This window comes from Podarcis erhardii (assembly GCF_964252035.2).
Source record: "Podarcis erhardii genome assembly, chromosome: 2".
Classification (NCBI taxonomy): Eukaryota; Metazoa; Chordata; class Lepidosauria; order Squamata; family Lacertidae; genus Podarcis; species Podarcis erhardii.
The window spans coordinates 20,386,736-20,407,395 of NC_138498.1; the positions used below are offsets into that span (position 1 = coordinate 20,386,736).

The following is a 20,660-nucleotide window of genomic DNA, read 5'->3' on the forward strand; positions in this document are numbered from 1 at the left end:
AGACTACAATTCCCATCATCCCTGACCACTAACTAGGGATGATGGGAGTTGTAGGCCAAAAACATCTGGAGGGCCAAGTTTGCCTATGCCTAGGATAGGGTAAAGAAATCTGACTTCTACTTACCATAGAAACTAGACCAGGAAGGTGCCAAGTTTGATGGGGAGGGAATTCCACAACTGAGAAGCTGCCACCCCAAACTTCTGAGGATGATGGGACTTCCTTGAGTGGCCCTGCTGCCAATAATAATAATAATAATAATAATAATAATAATTTATTATTTGCACCCTGCCCATCTGGCTGAGTTTCCCTGGCCACTCTGGATGGCTTCCAACAAAAATTTAAAATACATTAAAATGTCACACATTAAAAACTTCCCAGATGTCTTCTAAATGTCAGGTAGTTGTTTGTCTCTTTGACATCTGATGGGAGGGGGTTCCACAGGGCGGGCACCACTACCGAGAAGGCCCTCTGCCTGGTTCCCTGTAACCTCACTTCTCACAGTGAGGGAACCTCCAGAAGGCCCTCGGTGCTGGACCTCAGCATCCCGGCAGAACGATGGGGATGGAGACGCTCCTTCAGGTATACTGGGCCGAGGCCAGCCCAAGTGGGACTGTGGGAAAGGTGGTGGTCTTTCAGATATTTGGGCCTAAGTTGTTTAGTGCTTGAAATGCTAATGTTTAAAGACTAACCATTGCCCCACACTGAGCTGAAGGCAAGGATGTGGGTGGAAGGAAGGGGAAATAATGAAATCAAGTTGGTAGATTTGGGTGCAGGAGACTGGGACGCTGAGAGACGAAGAACCAGGACAGAATGCTGGTGTTTCTTATATGTGAGCACCAGAGTTTCTGCTCTTCATGCTGCAAGTACAATGGCCAAAGGGGAACTTGCAGATCTCCCATGTGAGCTGTCTTTACTGCACTGGAGGCCAAAAGAAGAAGAAAATTGCAATTTTCACTGAAGCTCCTCTAAAAATGGGAGATGCAAGAAAAATAAAGAACTTATTTATCTATGCTACAACAGCGGCAAGAGTCTTGGTAGCACAAGGATGGAAGAATGAGGAAATCCCAACAAAAGAACAGTGGCAAGAAAAATTGCTGGCTTATGCAGAACTGGCTAAATTGACATACAAACTGAGGGACAAGGACAACTGTGACTTTAAGGAAGAAGGGGAGCTTTTTACAAATTATCTAAAAAGACAACAAAATGAACAGGACTCCTTGGCAGGGTTTGAATAAACATACACAAATTTATTGGTTGATAACATGATAGAAAGATAACGTAAGGATATGTACAAGTTTATAATCTGCAGAGAATAATATGTGCTGAGAAATCAGAGAGAGGAGCTGAGGGAAGTTTCGGGGGAGGGTTTGATGGGGGTGGGGGAAAAGGGGGGAAATAATGAATATGATATGTTTTGAAATTTTGTCATGCTGAAATTGTTAATAAAAATATTTTTAAAAATAAAAATTGGAGATGCGGCTCTGTCACCCCTCTCCTGCCTCATGTGCTCCTGCCAAAAATATTTTTCTCTTCCTGAGAAAGCGACTTCCAGTCAATTGCAGGCAATTCTGATTTCGATGGACCTATGCCAGGGGTCAGCAACCTTTTCCAGCCATGGGCTGGTCCACTGTCCCTCAGACCAAGTGGTGGACCGGACTATTTTTTTTTTCAGGATGGGGGTTTATTTCCCAGTACGTTCCCAAGCACAATTCAAAGTGTTGGTGCTGACCTTTAAAGCCCTAAACGGCCTCGGCCCAGTATACCTGAAGGAGCATCTCCACCCCCATTGTTCACTGAGGTCCAGCTCCGAGGGCCTTCTGGAGGTTCCCTCACTGCGAGAAGTGAAGTTACAGGGAACCAGGCAGAGGGCTTTTTGGTAGTGGCGCCCGCCCTGTGGAACGCCCTCCCATCAGATGTCAAGGAAATAAACAACTATCTGACTTTTAGAAGACATCTGAAGGCAGCCCTGTTTAGGGAATTTTTAACGTTTGATGTTTTATCGTGTTTTCAATATTCTGTTGGGAGCCGCCCAGAGTGGCTGGGGTGGCCTAGCGAGATGGGTGGGATATAAATAATAAATTATTATTGTTTTTATTAGAGGTAGCCTTCCTGGGATTTCCAGTGATACGGTATCATGAGACATGCGGCTATCAGTAGGGGGGGGGGGGAATAAATCTTTATGCTGGATAGTAGGATTAGAATCTGGGTTTAGTGAAGGCAGAGCGAAGGCTGGGTTTGATGAGAGAGGTTGGTTAACAATTTTGGAGATAGTATCGAAGACCCTGGTCCAGAATATACAGATAATCTTGCATTCCCACTAAGCATGAAAATATGTCCCAAGGTTCTCACAACCTTTCCAGCAAAGGAGGGACACAGGTATGTATTGATTTTGGCTAGACCACCCAGGGTCCAATGCCACCTGAAAACAACCTTCAGAGAAGCTTCTTGAAGGCAAGATGAGAAAGCTCTTAACTAGGAACCTGGAAAACATGAAAAAACTGCACATCTGCTGTTTAATATATCTATAGGAGAATGTGAGATGTGTTTCCTAGGGTGAACACAGCCTGCAAATGTATTAAGAGACGTTGCTACTGTACGTTGGAAAGTGATGGAAATGGCAGGTGATAAGGTCACCAGCCTTTGGGTGATGCATTTGCTACAAAAGGAGTTGTGACACCAGCTAAATAAGGAGGGATGGCATTGATAGGGGAAAACATCTGACAACTGGCAGAATCCCGCTAGCTCTGTGGATACCGCAGGGCCTCACCGTGAAATGTCTCCTCCTCAATCACTAACCTTAACAAGCCAAAATGACAAGCCCATCAAAAGTGATATTTCAGGAGCAGAGAAGGCGCTTCTCCTTCCGTAAAAAGCCCTACGCTTGCTGTTCCACAGAGCACATGATCTGAGCAGAGGGTATTTCTGGTAGTGAATACGGCAGCCGGCACATCGTATATTATCTGTTTTCATCCTGCTGGTTTGCGGCAGATATCTGCATGCAGTTATGAGGGACAAGCCTGCAGCTAAAAAATAAAAGCCTAAAAATAGCTCAACAACTTTTGTTTCCAGATTTTCACTTTCTTCATGGATGCACATGCAGTTGTTCCCCAGAAACCCATTCTGTCATATCTTGGCACTTTGTTTCAGTTAATCCCCATTCATAAAGTGGGAAGAGGTTATTGCAAAGGTCTATGAACAAGTAGGGCCTGCAACAAAATGTTGCAGTGTAGTGTTCCCATCTTCACTATTTCAGTGACACCATTCCATTCCGCCTTCCACTTCCCTCATTTTCAACCACCCTCGCTTCCCAGTTTGTCAGTATTCCATAGACACCGAGTATGTACATCCTCTCACTGGGCTGTCTGGAGTTTCCCCCAAGATTGCTGCTTCTTTATCTCGTACTTCTACAAACTGTGAGGTTCTCACAAGCCTGCTGATATAACCCCCCCCCCGATCCATAGATGGTGACTCCTTTGCTATGTAAGCAATGGCGCAAAAGAAGGAATGGGTGACTTTAAAAGAGGATCAGACAAATTCATGGAGAGCGTATTGCGGTTAGGGTTAGGGTCAGTGGCGTAGCGTGGGGAGTGCAGGGGGGGCCGTCCGCACCGGGCACAACATGGGGGGGGGGCGCTCGCACTCGCAGTTCTCTGCCCCCTGCTAAAATCCACGGGTTAGGGGGTGCAAATTACTTGCCTTGCCCCGGGTGCTGACAACCCACGCTACGCCACTGGTTAGGGTTGCTTATGGAATGGTGATGCCAGTTGCCTTTCTCTCTCTGGAAAAGTTCATAGAGCTAAAGGAGGAAGTTGGGAAAACTGACTCTCTTCCCCACTTCCTCTTCCAGCTCTATGTGCTTTTCAAAGCTCAGATTTTCTATGGGATCTAAGTTTACACGTGGAGCAGAGAGGGATGTCTCCCATGGCACTCACTCAAAAATCCAAACAAGCTCATGGGTCAAAATAACAACAACAATTATTTATACCTTGCCCATTGGGCTGGGTTTCCCCAGCCACTCTAAAATAGCTGGCTTTTCCTCTGGACCATTTCTGGTCTCAGGGATGCGGGCGGCACTGTGGGTTAAACCACAGAGCCTAGGACTTGCCGATCAGAAGGTTGGTGGTTTGATGGCGTTTCCGTGCACTGCTCTGGTTCACCAGAAGCAGCTTAGTCATGCTGGCCACATGGACCGGAAGCTGTATGCCGGCTCCCTCGGTCAATAAAGCAAGATGAGCGCCGCAACCCCAGAGTTGGTCACAACTGGACCTAATGGTCAGGGGTCCCTTTACCTTTACCTATTTCTGGTCTCAGACCTGGTCTCAGATCCATTCCCTCTGTTTCCTCCCCTCCCCTCATTCTCGGACCCCTCACCCCCGCTGAAAGCTGTCACATCGCAAATGGGCATTCTCGGTTGCTTCCCAGTGACACTTCCTACAGCACCATCCAGATTCCTCATTTCTTGCCTCTCCAAGATCTCATTAGTGTGCGGAGACAGTTGATGGGCAGCTGTCAGACTGTGGCTGCTCAGTGCCTTGTGATCTGTAGCAAGAACATGTGGTTTTAGAATCACAGAACTGTAGAGCTGGAAGGGAACATGAGCTAAAAGCCCCTGAGGAACAAATCGGAAAAAGGGAAGGTTTACTTGCCTGCACCATGTGCATGTAGTTAACCCACCTATCTGTGAAATGTCCATTAGTGCGGCAGATACGAGGTTTCCAAAACATGAAAGCTGCATGCAACATTTCAATACAGCAGGAATCTGCAGAACATAGGGATGGTATTATTCCTTTCCACTTGGAACCTGTTGCTTCTCCCAACCCATGCACCCCCTCCCATGTTGCATGGGGGTCAATTTCAGCCACCAGTCACAAGGAGAGAGGCAGCAGGGAACAAACCAAAGCAAACCAGAAAAGACCAGACCAAACCAAACCAAACCAAACCAAACCAAACCAAACCTGGAAGGCTCCTTTCTGTCCCGAAGATGCAGATGAGGAGGCTGCTGCTACACACACACACACACACACACACACACACACACACACACAGCTGTGAATCCAAGACACAAACCTGGAATCTGAATTCCAGAATCTTATATTCAAGTCTGACACTATCCCTAGGCCTGCACTCTAATGAGACTCGAGCATTTTTTCGTGTGTAAATTTTAAAGCTTGCTTCCTTCATCTTCATGCAGGGAGCCGCAGAAGTGATATCATCGCCACTGCCTGGAAAATCTCCCCGGTAGACCTTGCTGGGCTAGATGGGTGGCGGCGGGGGGTGGGGTGGGATGACACCCTTGTTGTTGTTGTTTAGTTGTTTAGTTGTGTCCGACTCTTCGTGACCCCCTGGACCAGAGCACGCCAGGCACTCCTGTCTTCCACTGCCTCCCGCAGTTTGGTCAAACTCATGTTTGTAGCTTCGAGAACCCTGTCCAACCATCTCGTCCTCTGTCGTCCCCTTCTCCTTGTGCCCTCCATCTTTCCCAACATCAGGGTCTTTTCCAGGGAGTCTTCTCTTCTCACGAAGTGGCCAAAATATTGGAGCCTCAGCTTCAGGATCTGTCCTTCCAGAGAGCACTCAGGGCTGATTTCCATCAGAATGGAGAGGTTTGATCTTCTTGCAGTCCATTATAGATAAGGCTTAATATATGTTTTGAATTGAACATGAAAACATTAAAACCGGCAGCAAAAGGGGGAAAGCAGCGCCACAACTGGATAACATTACAGAAGGTAGCACGATGGAGAAGCAGAAATTGACTACTTTCCCACATCCTCCTTTCAATCCAGAATTTCTAGAAAAAAGTTGAAACGGAATCCTTTTGCTGGTGGAATCAAGTACTTAACAAGGTGCCCTTTGATTCCAGCTGCAAGTGTCAATATTAACATCTCTGGCAAAAAAAAAAAAAAAAAAAAAAGTAGAAAATGCTTCTGGAAGTTGAAGTCCAGTAATGCTCTTCAAAACATCACTCATAAAAATCTCAGGAAATGTAAAAACAGCTGTAATGGCACAGTGTGAACTCATTAACAGGCAGGGCCCAGCTATCAAGCTGCAGAAATCCTGGCGAGAGTCCAAGCCCTCAAGCACCTGGATTTCACAAGAATCCCAGCACTTGCTTCGAAGGCTGTAATCAAGATTTACACAGCTCGAAATCTAGCAGCAGCGAGAGTCTCTTTTTTTCTATTCCCAGCTCTTCACAGCTAATACATTAGTTCTCCAGGATACCTGAGCTGTTGATCTCTGGTTCCTGCCTAATTTATATGCCTCCCAGCTGTGGAAGATTTGATTTAGGGATGTGTAACAAGGTGTTTACTAGTGGAGTGTGTGGAACCCACACCTGTCATGTATTTTCCTAATAGAGTGCAAGGGGCTGAATTTGGCTAATTATTAATTACTAATTATTACTAATTACTGTTACCTATACAATATGAAGTTTCCCCCGTAGCAACCACCACCATGCCCCTTGAAATCAAATAGTTAAAAAGAAAATATGAAAATATGAACGATAAACATGCAAAATTTGGGACCCAAATTTGAAAGCCATTTTTGTGTGAAATATTATTCCAGCTCAAGGTTTTTGGTTTGAGGGTTGTTGTTTTGGTCTTTTCTCATTCTGAAATGCTAGCGAATGGGGCAATTTTTGATGTGAATGCACCAAAAGGAATTGTCCCCTGCAATGGTTGTTCACTCTTCCCTTTATAGAATAGGTAACAACTCATGCCTGAGGACTATTTCACATGATCATATTCAATGTAGCAGCCATCACTGTCCCATTAGGAAAATGGGAAATAAGCTCCACAGAGGCCAATGGAATTTACTCCACGGTTAGTCCTGAGATTGGGGTCCTAATAATTTACCACCTGACATGTCCTAGATGAGGCCAGTTGCTGAATCTTGGTTTAAATTAAGCATGGCATGCTTAATTTAAACCCAGCATGCTTGCAAAGACTATTCACTCCATAACATTTAATCATATTTTTTTTAAAAATCACCATTCCACCAAGGAGCTCAAGGCAATTCGCCCCTTCTCCATTTCATCTTCACAACGACCCTGTTAGGTAGGTTACGTTGAGAGATAGAAACAAACCCAAGGTCTTCCAGTGAGTTTCTCAGCTGAGCAGAAAGCTGACTCTGTGTCTCCCTGGTCCTAGTATTACATTTTTAAACACTTTAATCCACACGGTTAGCTGTACCAGGTGATTAAACACTGGAAAGTCAGGGGTGCCAACTTGAATAAAATATTGAGGGGGCCCAGATGAGCCCCACCCCATATAATCGATCACATTATGTGGCACATGCGCACCATTTGAATGGCAATGCCCATCAACTTTTGGGGGGCATTATTTTGTGGGGGGGGGGGGTCTGAGGGACATCGGCCCCTAGGAGTTGGCTTCTATGTTGGGGGTGGGGGAGATATTTTCTTAATGCCACCTGCCCAACCTCACCTTTGAAGACGACGTCAATTAACCAAGATTAGCACCCTTGACTCCGTCCACCTCCCCCGTCTCTAACGCGGAATACAATCCTCACGTTTGCCAAAACCAGCTGTTGAAAGGCGGGGGAGGGGATCTAAACTGCCGAAAACTGATTGTGGGTATATATAACAGAGCAGTGCAAGGGAACTAAACCTCTTGAATGTGATCTGGCACATGCGCTTCTCGTTTTTCAATATATGCCGACAGCTCAGGTGCCGAGTTTAGTGGTGGCTCTTCGTGTAAACGAATCCGGCGTCTTAGAAACGTGAAAATGTAAGATTGAGTGAGTACGTGTGTGTGTGAGAGAGAGATCGAGGAAGAGTTGAGGGGAGATGGCATGCGCCGGAACGGCAACCTTGCCCCCTAGTGGTACCCAACGCTCGCATCCCCTGGGCGGCCGCGGGCATCTTCTTTGATGTGCATCCTTCGTCCCCCGCGAGCTGGTCCCCGCGCGCCCTGCCTCCTCCTCCTCCTCCTCCTCCTCTCGCCATTGTTCCTCCCTCCGCCTACCCCCCCCCCACGCGCCTTTCTCCTCCCTTTGCTGATGTCATTCAGAAGCTGTTCAGGCTGAAGGCGAGAGAAGAGCAGGAGCCGCTCGCCTGCCCAGATCATGGCTGCTGCCGCCGCCGCTGCCTCCGCCCCCACCGCCGCTTCTCCTCCTGCGGTGATGGACCGGGAGAGCCTCTCGCCCGCGGCGGCGTCCAGCTAATCCCCATAGGGCGCCATGGAGCCCAGTGGCCTCGGGGAGCCACCGAACCTGATGCAGTTTCTGCGGAAGCTCAAGGAGGTCTTCGATGTGTGCGATGAGGACGCCGACGGCTTCATCCGGGTGGAGCACTTCGTCGCCCTGGGGCTGCAGTTTGGCCAGGGGGATGAGGTAAGGCAACTTGGTGGTGGTGGTGGTGGTGGGGGACCTGCGTTCCCGCCGGATATTTAAGAACTGCCTTTCCATCAGGGGGGAGCATTATCCTTGGGGCTCCCCAAATCTCACTAAGCCCTATTTCTGAGACTGCTCCCCCACCCACAACCCCCAGATTCTATCAGAATGATGCACATCTCTTACAGCACAGGATGGGGCTCAGGGTTTCAGAAATGGTGTGCATTTGTCCCGGAATGTGTGGAATAATGGCATGCCTCTGAGCATGTGCAGAGGGCCTTTCCCTCACTGCTGTGGCTGCCATATGTTTAAGTAAGCCGGTGAGCCTTTGTGCTGGCTTCTATCTTCATGGCCTGTACTTTAGAAAATACGCCCTAAAGGAGCACCCTTCCTCTTGGGGGGAGTCAGAGACTCCTACTCCCCATGCAGAAGACTGGTGCGTTGGAGAGAGCAACAGTGGAACACCATAAAATGGAGATTGAGGCATGTTCTTGGTGCTGAACCCCATAGAAGCACCAAGTGCCCTAGTCAGGACTGGGGGTATATCCCTGTGTCACAGAACGGAACATACTTGCATGGAAATCTGTGGAGCAGAGTGACGTCTTAAGGAGCCTACATTGGCCACCCCTGATTTCATAGCTCTGTGCTTCCAAATGACTTGAGATACATTTATGGCCCTGAATCCTGCATGTAGTTGCAACATTTCACCAATAGCCTTAGGCAGGGAGATGATGTGCACAGCACTTTAAAAGCAGTCATTGCAATGAAAACTGAATCCCCGTTGTGAGAATTGCCTTCCCCACCCCCCTTACTTGTAATTGACCATCACATGTTTGCTCCTCAGTCACGTCTTCTGTGTTACAGATTTTGGACAGACTTATTTTCTCATCTTCCCTATATACTTCCCATAGCCTACTACTAGACAACAACAGCAACCTTATTCCTTACCCATCCCTGCTCCCCTGGCCACTAGTATAGTTCTTACCTGCTGTTGGTTTTCTCTTTTTTTAATTGCCTGATCTCACTAGCAGTTGACTTGTCTCATTGGGTGATTATGCGAAGAATGTAAATATCTGTAGGGCAAAGCTCTTCAAACTATTTGTGTGATTGCTGAACAGGACTAGAACACAGTTTCTTTCTCTAAAACAGCCTACAGGCATCCCACAAAGGGGGAATGTTGGAAGATTTTGGTACTGGTCTTGCTGACAATTTCTTTTGATGCGAATATGGAGAGGGCTTTTGTGCTTCATCAAAGTGTTTGAACTTGGTTCGTCTTTGTTTTCCCTTTGCTCTGATATGGAGTGTCAATAAAGTTGGTAGCTTTACCAAGGCATCCAATGAATGTATTGTATTGTACAGAAACAGAAGACCCTTGCGCTTCAACGCCCCAAAACTATTATGTTGAAGCCATCAACAATTCTAAAACAACTGGGTTTGAGAATCGTAATTGGTTTGAAGACCATAACTTAACTTTGGAGCTGAATGGAACTACCGGACATCAAAACTAGTTTGAGTATCAAATGTGTTTTCAGTTTGCTTGTTTGTTTACGATCTATGCCACAGGCCGAAAACCTGTAGCCTTCCAGAGATGTTGTTGTTTTCCAGTTCCCAGCAACCCAAACCAGCATGGTCAATGGTAAGGAATGGTGGGAGTTGCGGTCCAACAACATCTGGAGGGCCACAGCTTCATCACCATTTTTCTATGACCTCCAGAAGACATCATTTTATACTTAAAATGGCCATTGACTCCCTCCAGTGATAGTATTTTCAAAGGCAGTAATGTCACCTTAGGCCAGGCATAGGCAAACTCGGCCCTCCAGATGTTTTGAGACTACAGTTCCCATCATCCCTGACCACTGGTCCTGTTAGCTAGGGATGGTGGAAGTTGTAGTCCCAAAACATCTGGAGGGCCGAGTTTGCCTGTGCCTGGCTGAGGCATGTTTGAGATTCATGGTTTTAACTTTCTTGCCGGACCCAAAGACACTTAATCTCAGATCAGTGTAACATTCAGCCTTCTATTTTATATCTATATCTATAATTAAATTTTCAAAAGTTTAACGTACTCACTTGTATACATGGTAATTTTTTCTTTGGTTTTGTAGACTTCCCATCCCATTTTCCATGGTGTTTTTAGTTTACCCTGTTTGCTGCACCCTGTTTTCTATCTCTTATACCATAACAACAATACTATAATCTCTAATTCCTTCTGTTGCTCATAGTTCAAATCCTGCTCATGAGTTCATCATATTATGGAATTTCTTTAAGTAATCCGAAAAAGGCTTCCATTCTGCTACAAAGCAATCGTCATTAGGTTCTCTTATTTTGGCTGTTAACTTTGCCTATTTTGCATGGTCCTTCACATTGCTTATCCATTCTTCTTTGGTGGGAACTTCTTCTTCCTTCCATTTTTTGCATAAAGAATCCTAGCTGCTGTCCTTACATACACAAACAGCTTAATCATCCTTTTTTTTGAAATTTATATATGTTGTTGGACTACAACTCCCACCATCCCTGGCTATTTGTCCATGCTGGCTGTGGATGATGGGATTTGTAGTCCAAAAACATCTGGAGGGCCACAGGTTCGCCACCTCTAATGGAGACAAATAAGTTTTAGCAGGTGCAGCTTTCATTTATTCATATATATGCCATCTTTCCATCAGAAAGATCCGTGAGGTGGCTTACAACAATTGAAAGATAAGAACACACGTATTAATTGAAACCAGCTTTGAACATAGCAACAGGGTGCAACTAACAATATCAGCATCAACAGAGTTAAAAATAAAAGTGATGCTTAAACTACAGGGAACCAAAACAGTTAATGTGCAACCACAAAAGTTTTACAAAATTGTAAGGTTTTTGGTCTGATGCCTACAAGGAAGGAGCCAGGTGAGTTTTTTGCCACTAATCAAGAGTGACTCACAAGATGGTGCTCTTTCTTGTGATGGCCTATGGGGTCTTGAATTGTGGAGGCATTAGGAATAGGACCACCAGGGATGATGTGAGTAATTGGACAGGTTCTCATAGGAGTAGGCAGTCCTTGAGAGATCTGGGCAGCAGGTGAAAATACTGCATTTGGCATTTTTTCCAACTCTACATAATTCTTAAAGGTACCTTTCAGCGGAGAATGTTTTATTGAATTATTATGGAAATTGTCAACAGGACAATGGAAGTGGATTTTCCATGCCCTAATGGTGGCCGAGAGATTGATATTGAGGAATTGGAAAAATAAAGAGATGCTACCCTTCAGTCAATGGACTGATGATCTATCACTGGCAATTTATGAATGGACTTCTTAAAGGCGCAGACTCTGTATGGATAAATATGATAACATTTGGAATGAGTTTATACAAAATGTAGTGGGCTGTTAGCATTTACATAAGCACTAGGACAACAACACTATACCAATTTATACAAGAATGTATGGGAATATCACTTTTTTGTATATTTTTGTTTTTATATGTATCCTTGTTGTTCTACCTCTCACTTTTCCTTCTTCCCCCCCCTGTATCATTTATTTCTTTTAACTGAAATCGCCTTAATAAAATATAAATATTTAAAAATAATTCTTAAAGATATGGGAGCTCTAAACAGGCCTTTTCCGCAGTGGAATGCTCTCCTCAGGGAGGTTCGCGGGGCGCCTTCATTATACACCTTTAGGTGCCAGGCAAAAACATTCCTCTCAGGCAGGCATAGGCAAACTTGGCCCTCCAGATGTTTTGTGACTACAGTTCCCACCATCCCTGACCACTGGTCCTGTTAGCTAGGGATGATGGGAGTTGTAGTCCCAAAAAACCTGAAGGGCCGAGTTTGCCTATGCCTACTCTCAGGCCTTTGGTTGATTGACATTCAATGCCCTTCAAAAATGTGTTTGGGTGGGGGTGTTATTGGGTTGTTCTGTTTTTTAATTTTGATTATGTATTTTGTGTTTTTATATTGTGATTTTGTCCTGTGAACTGCCCTAAGACCTACGAGTGTAAGGAGGTGTACCAGTTTAATAAACAACAACAACAACAACAACAACAACAACAACAACAACAACAACAACAACAATGAGAAGCCTTGGCTAGTGTAGCTACACCTATGCAGTTGTGCTGTCTTGAGTTGCTTCAGTGGTTTTGATTTTGGCGTTGTGTTGGTAACATTTTTTGCCCTTCCTCAGCAAGTCCTAGGATTAGGGCCAAGGGGTTAGCAAACCTTTTCAGCAGGAGGCCGGTCTACTGTCCCTCAGACCTTGTGGGGGGCTGGGCTATATTTTTGTGGGGAGGGGTGAGAACGAATTCCTATGCCCCACAAATAACCCAGAGATGCATTTTAAATTAAAGCGCACATTCTACTCATTTAAAAACACCAGGCAGACCCCGCAAATAACCCAGAGATGCATTTTAAATAAAAGCACACATTCTACTCATGTAAAAAAATGCTGATTCCCGGACTGTCTGTGGGCCGGATTGAGAAGGCGATTGGGCCGGATCTGGCCCCCGGGCCTTAGTTTGCCTACCCATGGATTAGGCTGCCATGGTGTAAATAACAGTGCAATTCAAATATGGATGGGAGCCTGGGTGATAGAAGTTTACCCTCTTGATGAAGACTGCAGAGGAGTGAGGCCTAAGAGATTATATTCCCTTTGTAGAGTTGCGTAGAAGAGAAAAGGTCCCACAGGTGTCTCTCACCCCATCCTCTCCCATTACAGTGATACCTTGGTTTAAGAACAGCTCTGTTTACGAACGATTTGGTTTACGAACTCCGCAAAACCGGAAGTAGTGTCCCGGTTTGTGAACTTTACCTCGGTGTAAGAACAGAATCCGAATGGTGGAAGGGCACCGGTGGCAGGAGGCCTCATTAGGGAAAGCACGCCTCGGTTTAAGAACGGTTTTTGTTTAAGAACGGACTTCCGGAACAGATTAAAACAGTGCTCCCAACGCTCTATCAGCATGTGAAATGTCCCACAAGAGGGGACAAGACACTGGACAAAGTTTATTCGAATGTAAATCACGGCTATAGGGCTTTACAGCTGCCACATTTGGGCCAGTCCGACCATATGTCTCTGTTCCTGGTACCAGCATATATCCCACTCAGGAAACGGGCTCCCACAATATCAAGGACTGTTAAAATCTGGCCTGAAGGTGCTATCCATCAGCTGCAGGACTGTTTTGAGAGAACCAATTGGGACATTTTCGATCGTTCAGACCTGGAGGAGCACACGGCGGCAGTTCTGTGCTATATCAATCACTGCACAGACACTGTCACAGTAAATAAATCCATCCGGTTTTACCCCAATCAGAAACCCTGGATGAATAGAGAGGTCCAGTGCCTGTTGCGGGAAAGGAACAGGGCTTTTAGGTCGGGCGAGGTGCAGCTTTACAGTGTGGCAAGAGCAAACTTGAAGAGGGGTATTCGACGGGCAAAACTGGTCTATAGGCAGAGGATTGAGGATAATTTAAGGAGTAACAACACAAGACAGATGTGGCAGGGGATTCAGCATATTACCAACTACAAACCTAACCTTGGTGCTGTCGACGGTGACCCTTTGCTGGCGGAGGAGCTTAACTTCTTCTTTGCTCGCTTCGAGAAGGAGCCACCTGAGACGCCGGTATTACAGCCACCAGCCCATAGGGGCCCCTCATTCACTGTAGAGGAGCATGAGGTGAGACAGGTATTGAGGATGGTGAATCCGAGGAAGGCTGCTGGACCTGATGGCATCACGGGAAAGGTGTTGAAGGGCTGTGCGGATCAGCTGGCGAGGGTCTTTACTAAGATCTTCAACAAGTCCTTACACCAGTCTATTGTCCCACCCTGCCTGAAGTCGTCAACTATTGTTCCTCTGCCTAAAAAATCCACAATCAGTAGTCTGAACGACTACAGACCAGTTGCACTGACTCCAATCATCATGAAGTGTTTTGAGAAACTGGTGCGCCGTCACATTATTTCCTGTCTTCCATCAACTTTTGACAACTACCAGTTTGCATACAGGGCAAATAGATCCACGGAAGACGCTATCACTACCACTCTCCATGCTGCTCTGTTCCATCTGGAGCAGCCGGGGAGTTATGTGAGGCTGCTGTTTGTGGATTTTAGCTCTGCTTTTAACACTATCCTCCCCCATAGACTGGTGTCCAAGCTAGAGGCGATTGGACTCTCCAACTCCACCTGTCTCTGGTTTTTGGACTTTTTGTCAGAACGTTCTCAGAGGGTTAGAGTAGGGTCACATATGTCCACAGCCCTTAGCCTTAACACCGGCTCACCACAGGGTTGTGTGTTGAGTCCCCTGCTCTATACTCTCTATACGTATGATTGTACAGCCATTTATTCCAGCAACAAAATCATCAAGTTTGCTGATGACACTACGGTGGTGGGGCTCATTTCAGGAGGGGATGAGTCCGCCTATCGGGACGAGGTGGAGCGGCTTTGTGCTTGGTGTGGAGAGAACAATCTGGCTCTTAATACGGCTAAGACCAAGGAATTGGTGGTGGATTACAGGAAAAAAAAGGCGGACATTCAGCCCTTGTATATCAACGGGGAACGGGTGGAGAGGGTGGCGGAATTCAGGTTTTTGGGAGTGACTATCGATCAGGGCATGACTTGGAGCGCAAATACCACTGCTCTGGTGAAGAAGGCCCAGCAGAGAATTTATTTCCTCAGACTTTTAAAGAAGAACAATCTGAGTGAGAGACTGCTGGTGTCCTTCTACCGAGGCTCCATAGAGAGCATTCTCACATACTGTATTTGTGCCTGGTTCTCCAGCTGTACAGCTAGGAAGAGGAAGGTGCTCCAGAAGGTCATAACCACAGCCCAAAGGATTATTGGTCATCCCCTCCCATCTTTGGAAGAACTGTACGGTTCCCGTTGTCTTAGGAAAGCAAACAATATCCTGCAGGATGCATCTCACCCGGGACACAGTCTGTTTGTACTACTGCCTTCTGGCAGGAGATACAGAAACATCAAGTCAAGGACAAATAGACTGAAAAATAGTTTCTATCCAAGAGCTGTGGCCTTCTTAAATGCAGTAACTCGATAGTGTGACCTGGGAGTTTGATGGGTGTGGGTGTGGGTGTGGCTGGAATGTGGTTTGTTTGGTTGTTGTTGTTGTTTTGCTTTTGTTGTTTTTAAGGGATGGCATCCAATTTCGTTGCACTTGTGCAATGTTGCACTTGTGTAATGACAATAAAGAATCTATCTATCTATCTATCTATTAAGTTCATAAACCGAGGTACCACTGTACTGATGCAGTTTGATGGGAAAAGGCATTTTAGGAGATTCTAATTTGCAGCTCTAAGATTACAGCAGCAACCGCAGTGCACATTCTGGGATGAGTGTACCTGTTATGCGTTGGGTGTAGATATTTTAAGCTCTGCAAAGGAGGCAGCCGAGCTGAGCCTAAGAGGATTAAAAGTTCAACCCTTTATGGAATAAAAAGTGGAATAATTTAACCTGTAATGTGCCAAAGGATGCTAGAAATCTTAGCAAAATCGCCAATAATTCATGCATCTAATGAAACCGAACTGCTTGCTTAAAACATAATAATTCAGTGTAGTTTGTGCAGCAAATGGAATGAAGGAGTTCCTGAAATTTGGTTTCAGTCAGGACTCCTGTTTGCAGATGACCTAAAGTGGAAAATATTTATGATTTTTCCTGCCTGCGTAGATGAGGTGAAGAAGGGAAAAAGCCAATGCTGGTCATTTTTAAAAGGGCTGATATGTTCTCTTGTGTTTGGCAGAGTTGACTAATGCAAGAGAAAAACAAGTACCGTAGCTTCTCGAAATTGGAAACATGGTTTGTTTCATGCTACAAAGGTGGGGGAAATGGCACCATCTGAAATTCTCTTTTATCGCAGCATTTAAATATATAATTGTGATACATTGTGCTAATTTCTTAGTTGACATTTAAAATGTTAAAGGTGATTTGCAATCAAAATATTCAAGGCGGTTTCAATCCAAAATAAAACACGACACGATAATAAATCAAGGTATCAACAAAAAGCAGAGCACATATGAAAAAGAGCAAAATATCAATAAAAAATGATGTTGATTTAAAAAAAAAACTTAAAAAGGAGTAGCAGCATAAAACATCTGCAGGTTAGTAACCTATAAAAATTAGCTGAAATCAAACAGCCTTTGGTTCCTGTCTAAACAATGAGCAGCAAAGGAGCCAGGAGGAGCTTCCTTCAGACTGGGGGGCTGTTTCATGTCTTGGGTGCCACAGGTAAAAAGGCCCTGTTATTTACTGTATTTCTGATGGAGGTGGGCAGAGAACCAGATTCCGGGTCCAGAGTCTTCAATGTCGGTAAAGTAGTCTTTATTGGAACTGTGGCTCACATTAGCATACATTATTATTATTATTATTATTATTATTATTATTATTATTTATATTACTTATACCCCACCCATCTGGCTGGGCCTCCCCAGCCACTCTGAGCAGCTTCCAACAGGATATTAAAAACATGATAAAAAATCAAACATTAAAAACTTCCTTAAACAGGGCTGTCTTCAGATGTCTTCTAAAAGTTGTTTATTTCCTTGACATCTCATGGGAGGGTGTTCCATAGGGTGGGCACCACTACCAAGAAGGCTCTCTGCCTGGTTCCCTGTAACCTCACTTCTCACAGTGAGGGAACTGCCAGAAGGCCCTCGGAGCTGGAGCTCAGTGTCCAGGCAGAATGATGGGGGTGGAGATGCTCCTTCATGTGCATGATGTCATGCAATGGACAGGTAGATGGCCCCACCTACTTTCAAACTTGGTCTACTCTTGAACTGGAACCGAGAATAAATAATAATAATAATAATAATAATAATAAATAATTTTATTATTTATACCCCGCCCATCCGGCTGGGCTTCCCCAGCCATTCTGGGCGGCTTCCAAAAAAAATATTAAAATACTATGATACATCAAACATTAAAAGCTTCCCTAAACAGGGCTGCCTTCAGATGTCTTCTAAAAGTCTGGTAGTTGTTGTTCTCTCTGACATCTGGTGGGAGGGCGTTCTATAGGGAGGGTGCCACTACCGAGAAGGCCCTCTGCCTGGTTCCCTGTAACTTGGCTTCTCGCAGTGAGGGGACCGCCAGAAGGGCCTCGGCACTGGACTTCAGTGTCCGGGTAGAACGATGGGAGTGGAGATGCTCCTTCAGATATAATTAAGAAGTTCCTGATATCGGAATCCAGGAGAAACCAATACAAGTAGTTCTTTTATTGTGTGGGGTGTTTGTGTGATCTGAGCATTTCATCTGCAACATTTCAAGGCATCCTCGTTTGCCTCTCTTGGCTGGTGGAGAACAGCCAATTGGGACCCTGAAAGATATCTGGCAGACCCCCCCTCTCTCCCTCTCTCTCTCTCTCTGTGTGTGTGTGCATACAGGTGTTATATAATGCCTAGCTTCTGTGTTGATGAATTGGTTTCCGTGGAGCTTGGTAGTCTCTTATTCCAGTCATATGGCTACCCCTATCAATCTTTGCAGCTGAAACAGAACAAATCCCTGCCAAATTTAATGTGTGCCTCAACAAATCTCCTTTTCCTCGTGTATTGGTTGTCCTTGCTGTATTCATTTCATATCTGCTTAGGGAGATAGTGGGATTTCTGGAGCTGGTGTTCTGCTGTGGGAAAGCTTTACATTGTAACAGCTCTGTTTAACTGGAAAAAAATCAGCAAAGGTTGCCTAGAATTAGGAAGGGATTCAACACAGCAAGAAGAGTAAGGCGCTATCTGAAAATAAGATTAGTTAATTTCTTTCTGGTGCAACATGTAGCCTTGGGAAATGGAAACAGCTGAAAAGTAAATACAATAATGCACATTCAGTGGCCTGAGATAAATGCTTGTGGGGAACTTCAAGAGCTCCTGTTCTCACAATGGCCCACTGGATGCCTATAGGTAGCCCACAGCCAGGGCACAAGGACAAAAGCACACCTCCACTCGTGGTCCCTGGTGACTAAATAGCAGCCTTTCATCTCAGAGCCCCTTCCAGAGCTACACTTCTCAGAGTTCTCTGAGAAGGCATCAGAGTGCTTTAAATGGCTGGTGTGAATGTGGCCTAGAGTAGTATTCAATAGCGATGTTGATCACAGAGTTTGATCACAGTAGCCCATGTTGTTCTCCTTTAGACCGAAGAGATGGGTTTCTCAACAGCAGCTTTGTAGTGCTAGCATATCCAAAGGGCTCTGGCCATGCCCAAGATCTGCTTTCAAACTGTAAAGGTAAAGGACCCCTGACAGTTAAGTCCAGTCGCAGATGACTCTGGGGTTGCGGCGCTCATCTCGCTTTACAGGCCAAGGGAGCTAGCATTTCTCCGCAGACAGTTTTTCCGGGTCATGTGGCCAGCATCACTAAGCCGCTTCTGGCACAACGGAACACCGAAACCAGAGCAGCGCACAGAAATGCTGTTTACCTTCGTGCCACAGTGGTACCTATTTATCTACTTGCACTGGCGTGCTTTTGAACTGCTAGGTTGGCAGGAGCAGGGACCGAACAACGGAAGCTCACCCCGTCGCGGGGATTCGAACCGCCGACCTTCTGATTGGCAAGCCCAAGAGGCTCAGTGGTTTAGACCACAGCACCACCCGCGTCCCTTTCAAACTGTAGGTGCTATTTTATACACACACACACACACACACACACTTACTTCGGACTGGATATGGCTATCTTATTATCTGTGCCATGTGTTACTTCTGATTTTCTTTTTCCTGTGCTGTGTGATATTATTTACCAAGAGTGTACATTTGCTTTGTGCCTTCAGCTTTACAATTGTGTATTGTTAACAGGATGCATGGTGGAGGTGTGTGTGTATGTGTGTTTGTATGTGTGATAGGACCCCTGTTGCTTTAAGCAGCTCTGTGGCAAGAAAAATTCAATAGGTGGAATCTTTTCCAGCTCTTCACATTTGCTTTCTGGAGGGAAAGCTTTAGTAGTTAAGTTTCGGCTGTTGGCTTGTATGTGCTTGTTTATTACCTAAGCTGCCTGACTGGTGATTTCAGGACTTGATTCACATGGATAAACAATGTGCTGTAATTTGACATGAGGACATCGTAGCCTGCCGCCTAAAGCGAAGACATGATCTAGAAAGATTGGGCAATGATATCCGGAATCTTTCAACCTTACCCTCTGGGAATAAATTATATGCTCCCATATGTACTCACTTGCTGGGAACAAAAGGCCATAATGGAAGGAAAGGAATTCTAGATTTGATGAAGTCTGTCTGTAATGACTATCCACACCTAGAGGAGTGACTTCAGCAGTGCCAGATTATTAAATAGGCACTGGCCTATGAGCCCCATGGCTTTTAGGATCCCAGGAACTGAATCTGGGATCTTTGGCACTCAAACTATGTGCTTTGTCCATGAGTGACATGTGCTCTCATAATGGTGACACAATGCTGGCCTCCCTTTGGGCTTCAGTGGTGCAGGGAGACTTGCAATTGAAATAAAAAAATTAAGGTCTCGTATATATAATAAATGTTTATAAATGTACCAAGCAAACATGTACATAAATATATAAACCACATGTCTGAAGCAGCACAGGAAAACAGCCCTGACTCCCAAACTGACCAAATGTTTTCTCTGCAAGGTTGAAGGAAAATGGAAAAGCCTCCCCATTGTCTTTTCCTTCACAAATCCTGTCTTAAGGGTATGTCTGTGTATGAATAGGGTGAGCCTGTGACCTGGCTCAGGAACTAAGTATTTGTCATTACAAAAGACTGGCCAGGCTCCCCAGGGTATCCAATCGAGCATTAACAGGTAACCTGCCAGACAGGAGAAAAACAACGCACTCAGATTTCTGTTGTAGACCACCTTTTCTGTGATGAAGGTATGAAGTATCTGGGGTGGTGGTCTTGGGTTACACCCCTTCTGTGATGTATGTATGATGTTTCTGGGGGGTGGTCTTGGACTCCAGGGCGGGCAATTTAAAATGTCTATACAGTATAAGTGCGGGCACACCTGGGTTTCGGGGTCCTCCTCCTTTCCTGCGTGTGAGGGGAGCACCCTGTTGCAACAGTTCAATAAAGATCAGATTTACAAGCTGCTTTGCTTCTCAATATTCTCTGGTTGGCCTCTGTTATTTTCTCCGACCGATGGAGAACCTGCAAAGGACTTTATAAGGGCTATTATGTTCCCCATAAGTGAATAAGGACAGATTTTCGTTTATTACACAATGAAACCATCTCTACCCAAGCAGACCCAAGTCAGTCCACTGTTGATTTCTGATGAATTCGTTAAGGAAAAATGAGCATGCTCAGGCTGTTGAGCAAAGACCTGCTCCAGATTCCTCTTCCTTTGGAAGTCATGAAAGGCAGGAGGTTTTCAGTCCTAGCACTTACAGCACAGCAGTCC

The 20,660-nt window shown here is 45.3% G+C and overlaps 1 protein-coding gene across 3 annotated transcripts in view; it reads left to right on the forward strand.

Moving 5' to 3' along the window:
- Positions 1-8,179: 8,179 nt before the first annotated feature.
- Positions 8,180-20,660, forward strand: part of RAB11FIP4 (RAB11 family interacting protein 4) — a 206,285-nt gene continuing 193,804 nt past the window's right edge. For all 3 annotated transcript variants that reach the window (XM_081849665.1, XM_081849667.1, XM_081849666.1), the window contains exon 1: positions 8,180-8,347. In XM_081849665.1, the coding sequence (XP_081705791.1) occupies positions 8,195-8,347 (153 nt within the window). In that variant the 5' untranslated portion in view covers positions 8,180-8,194. The remainder of the gene's footprint in view (positions 8,348-20,660) is intronic.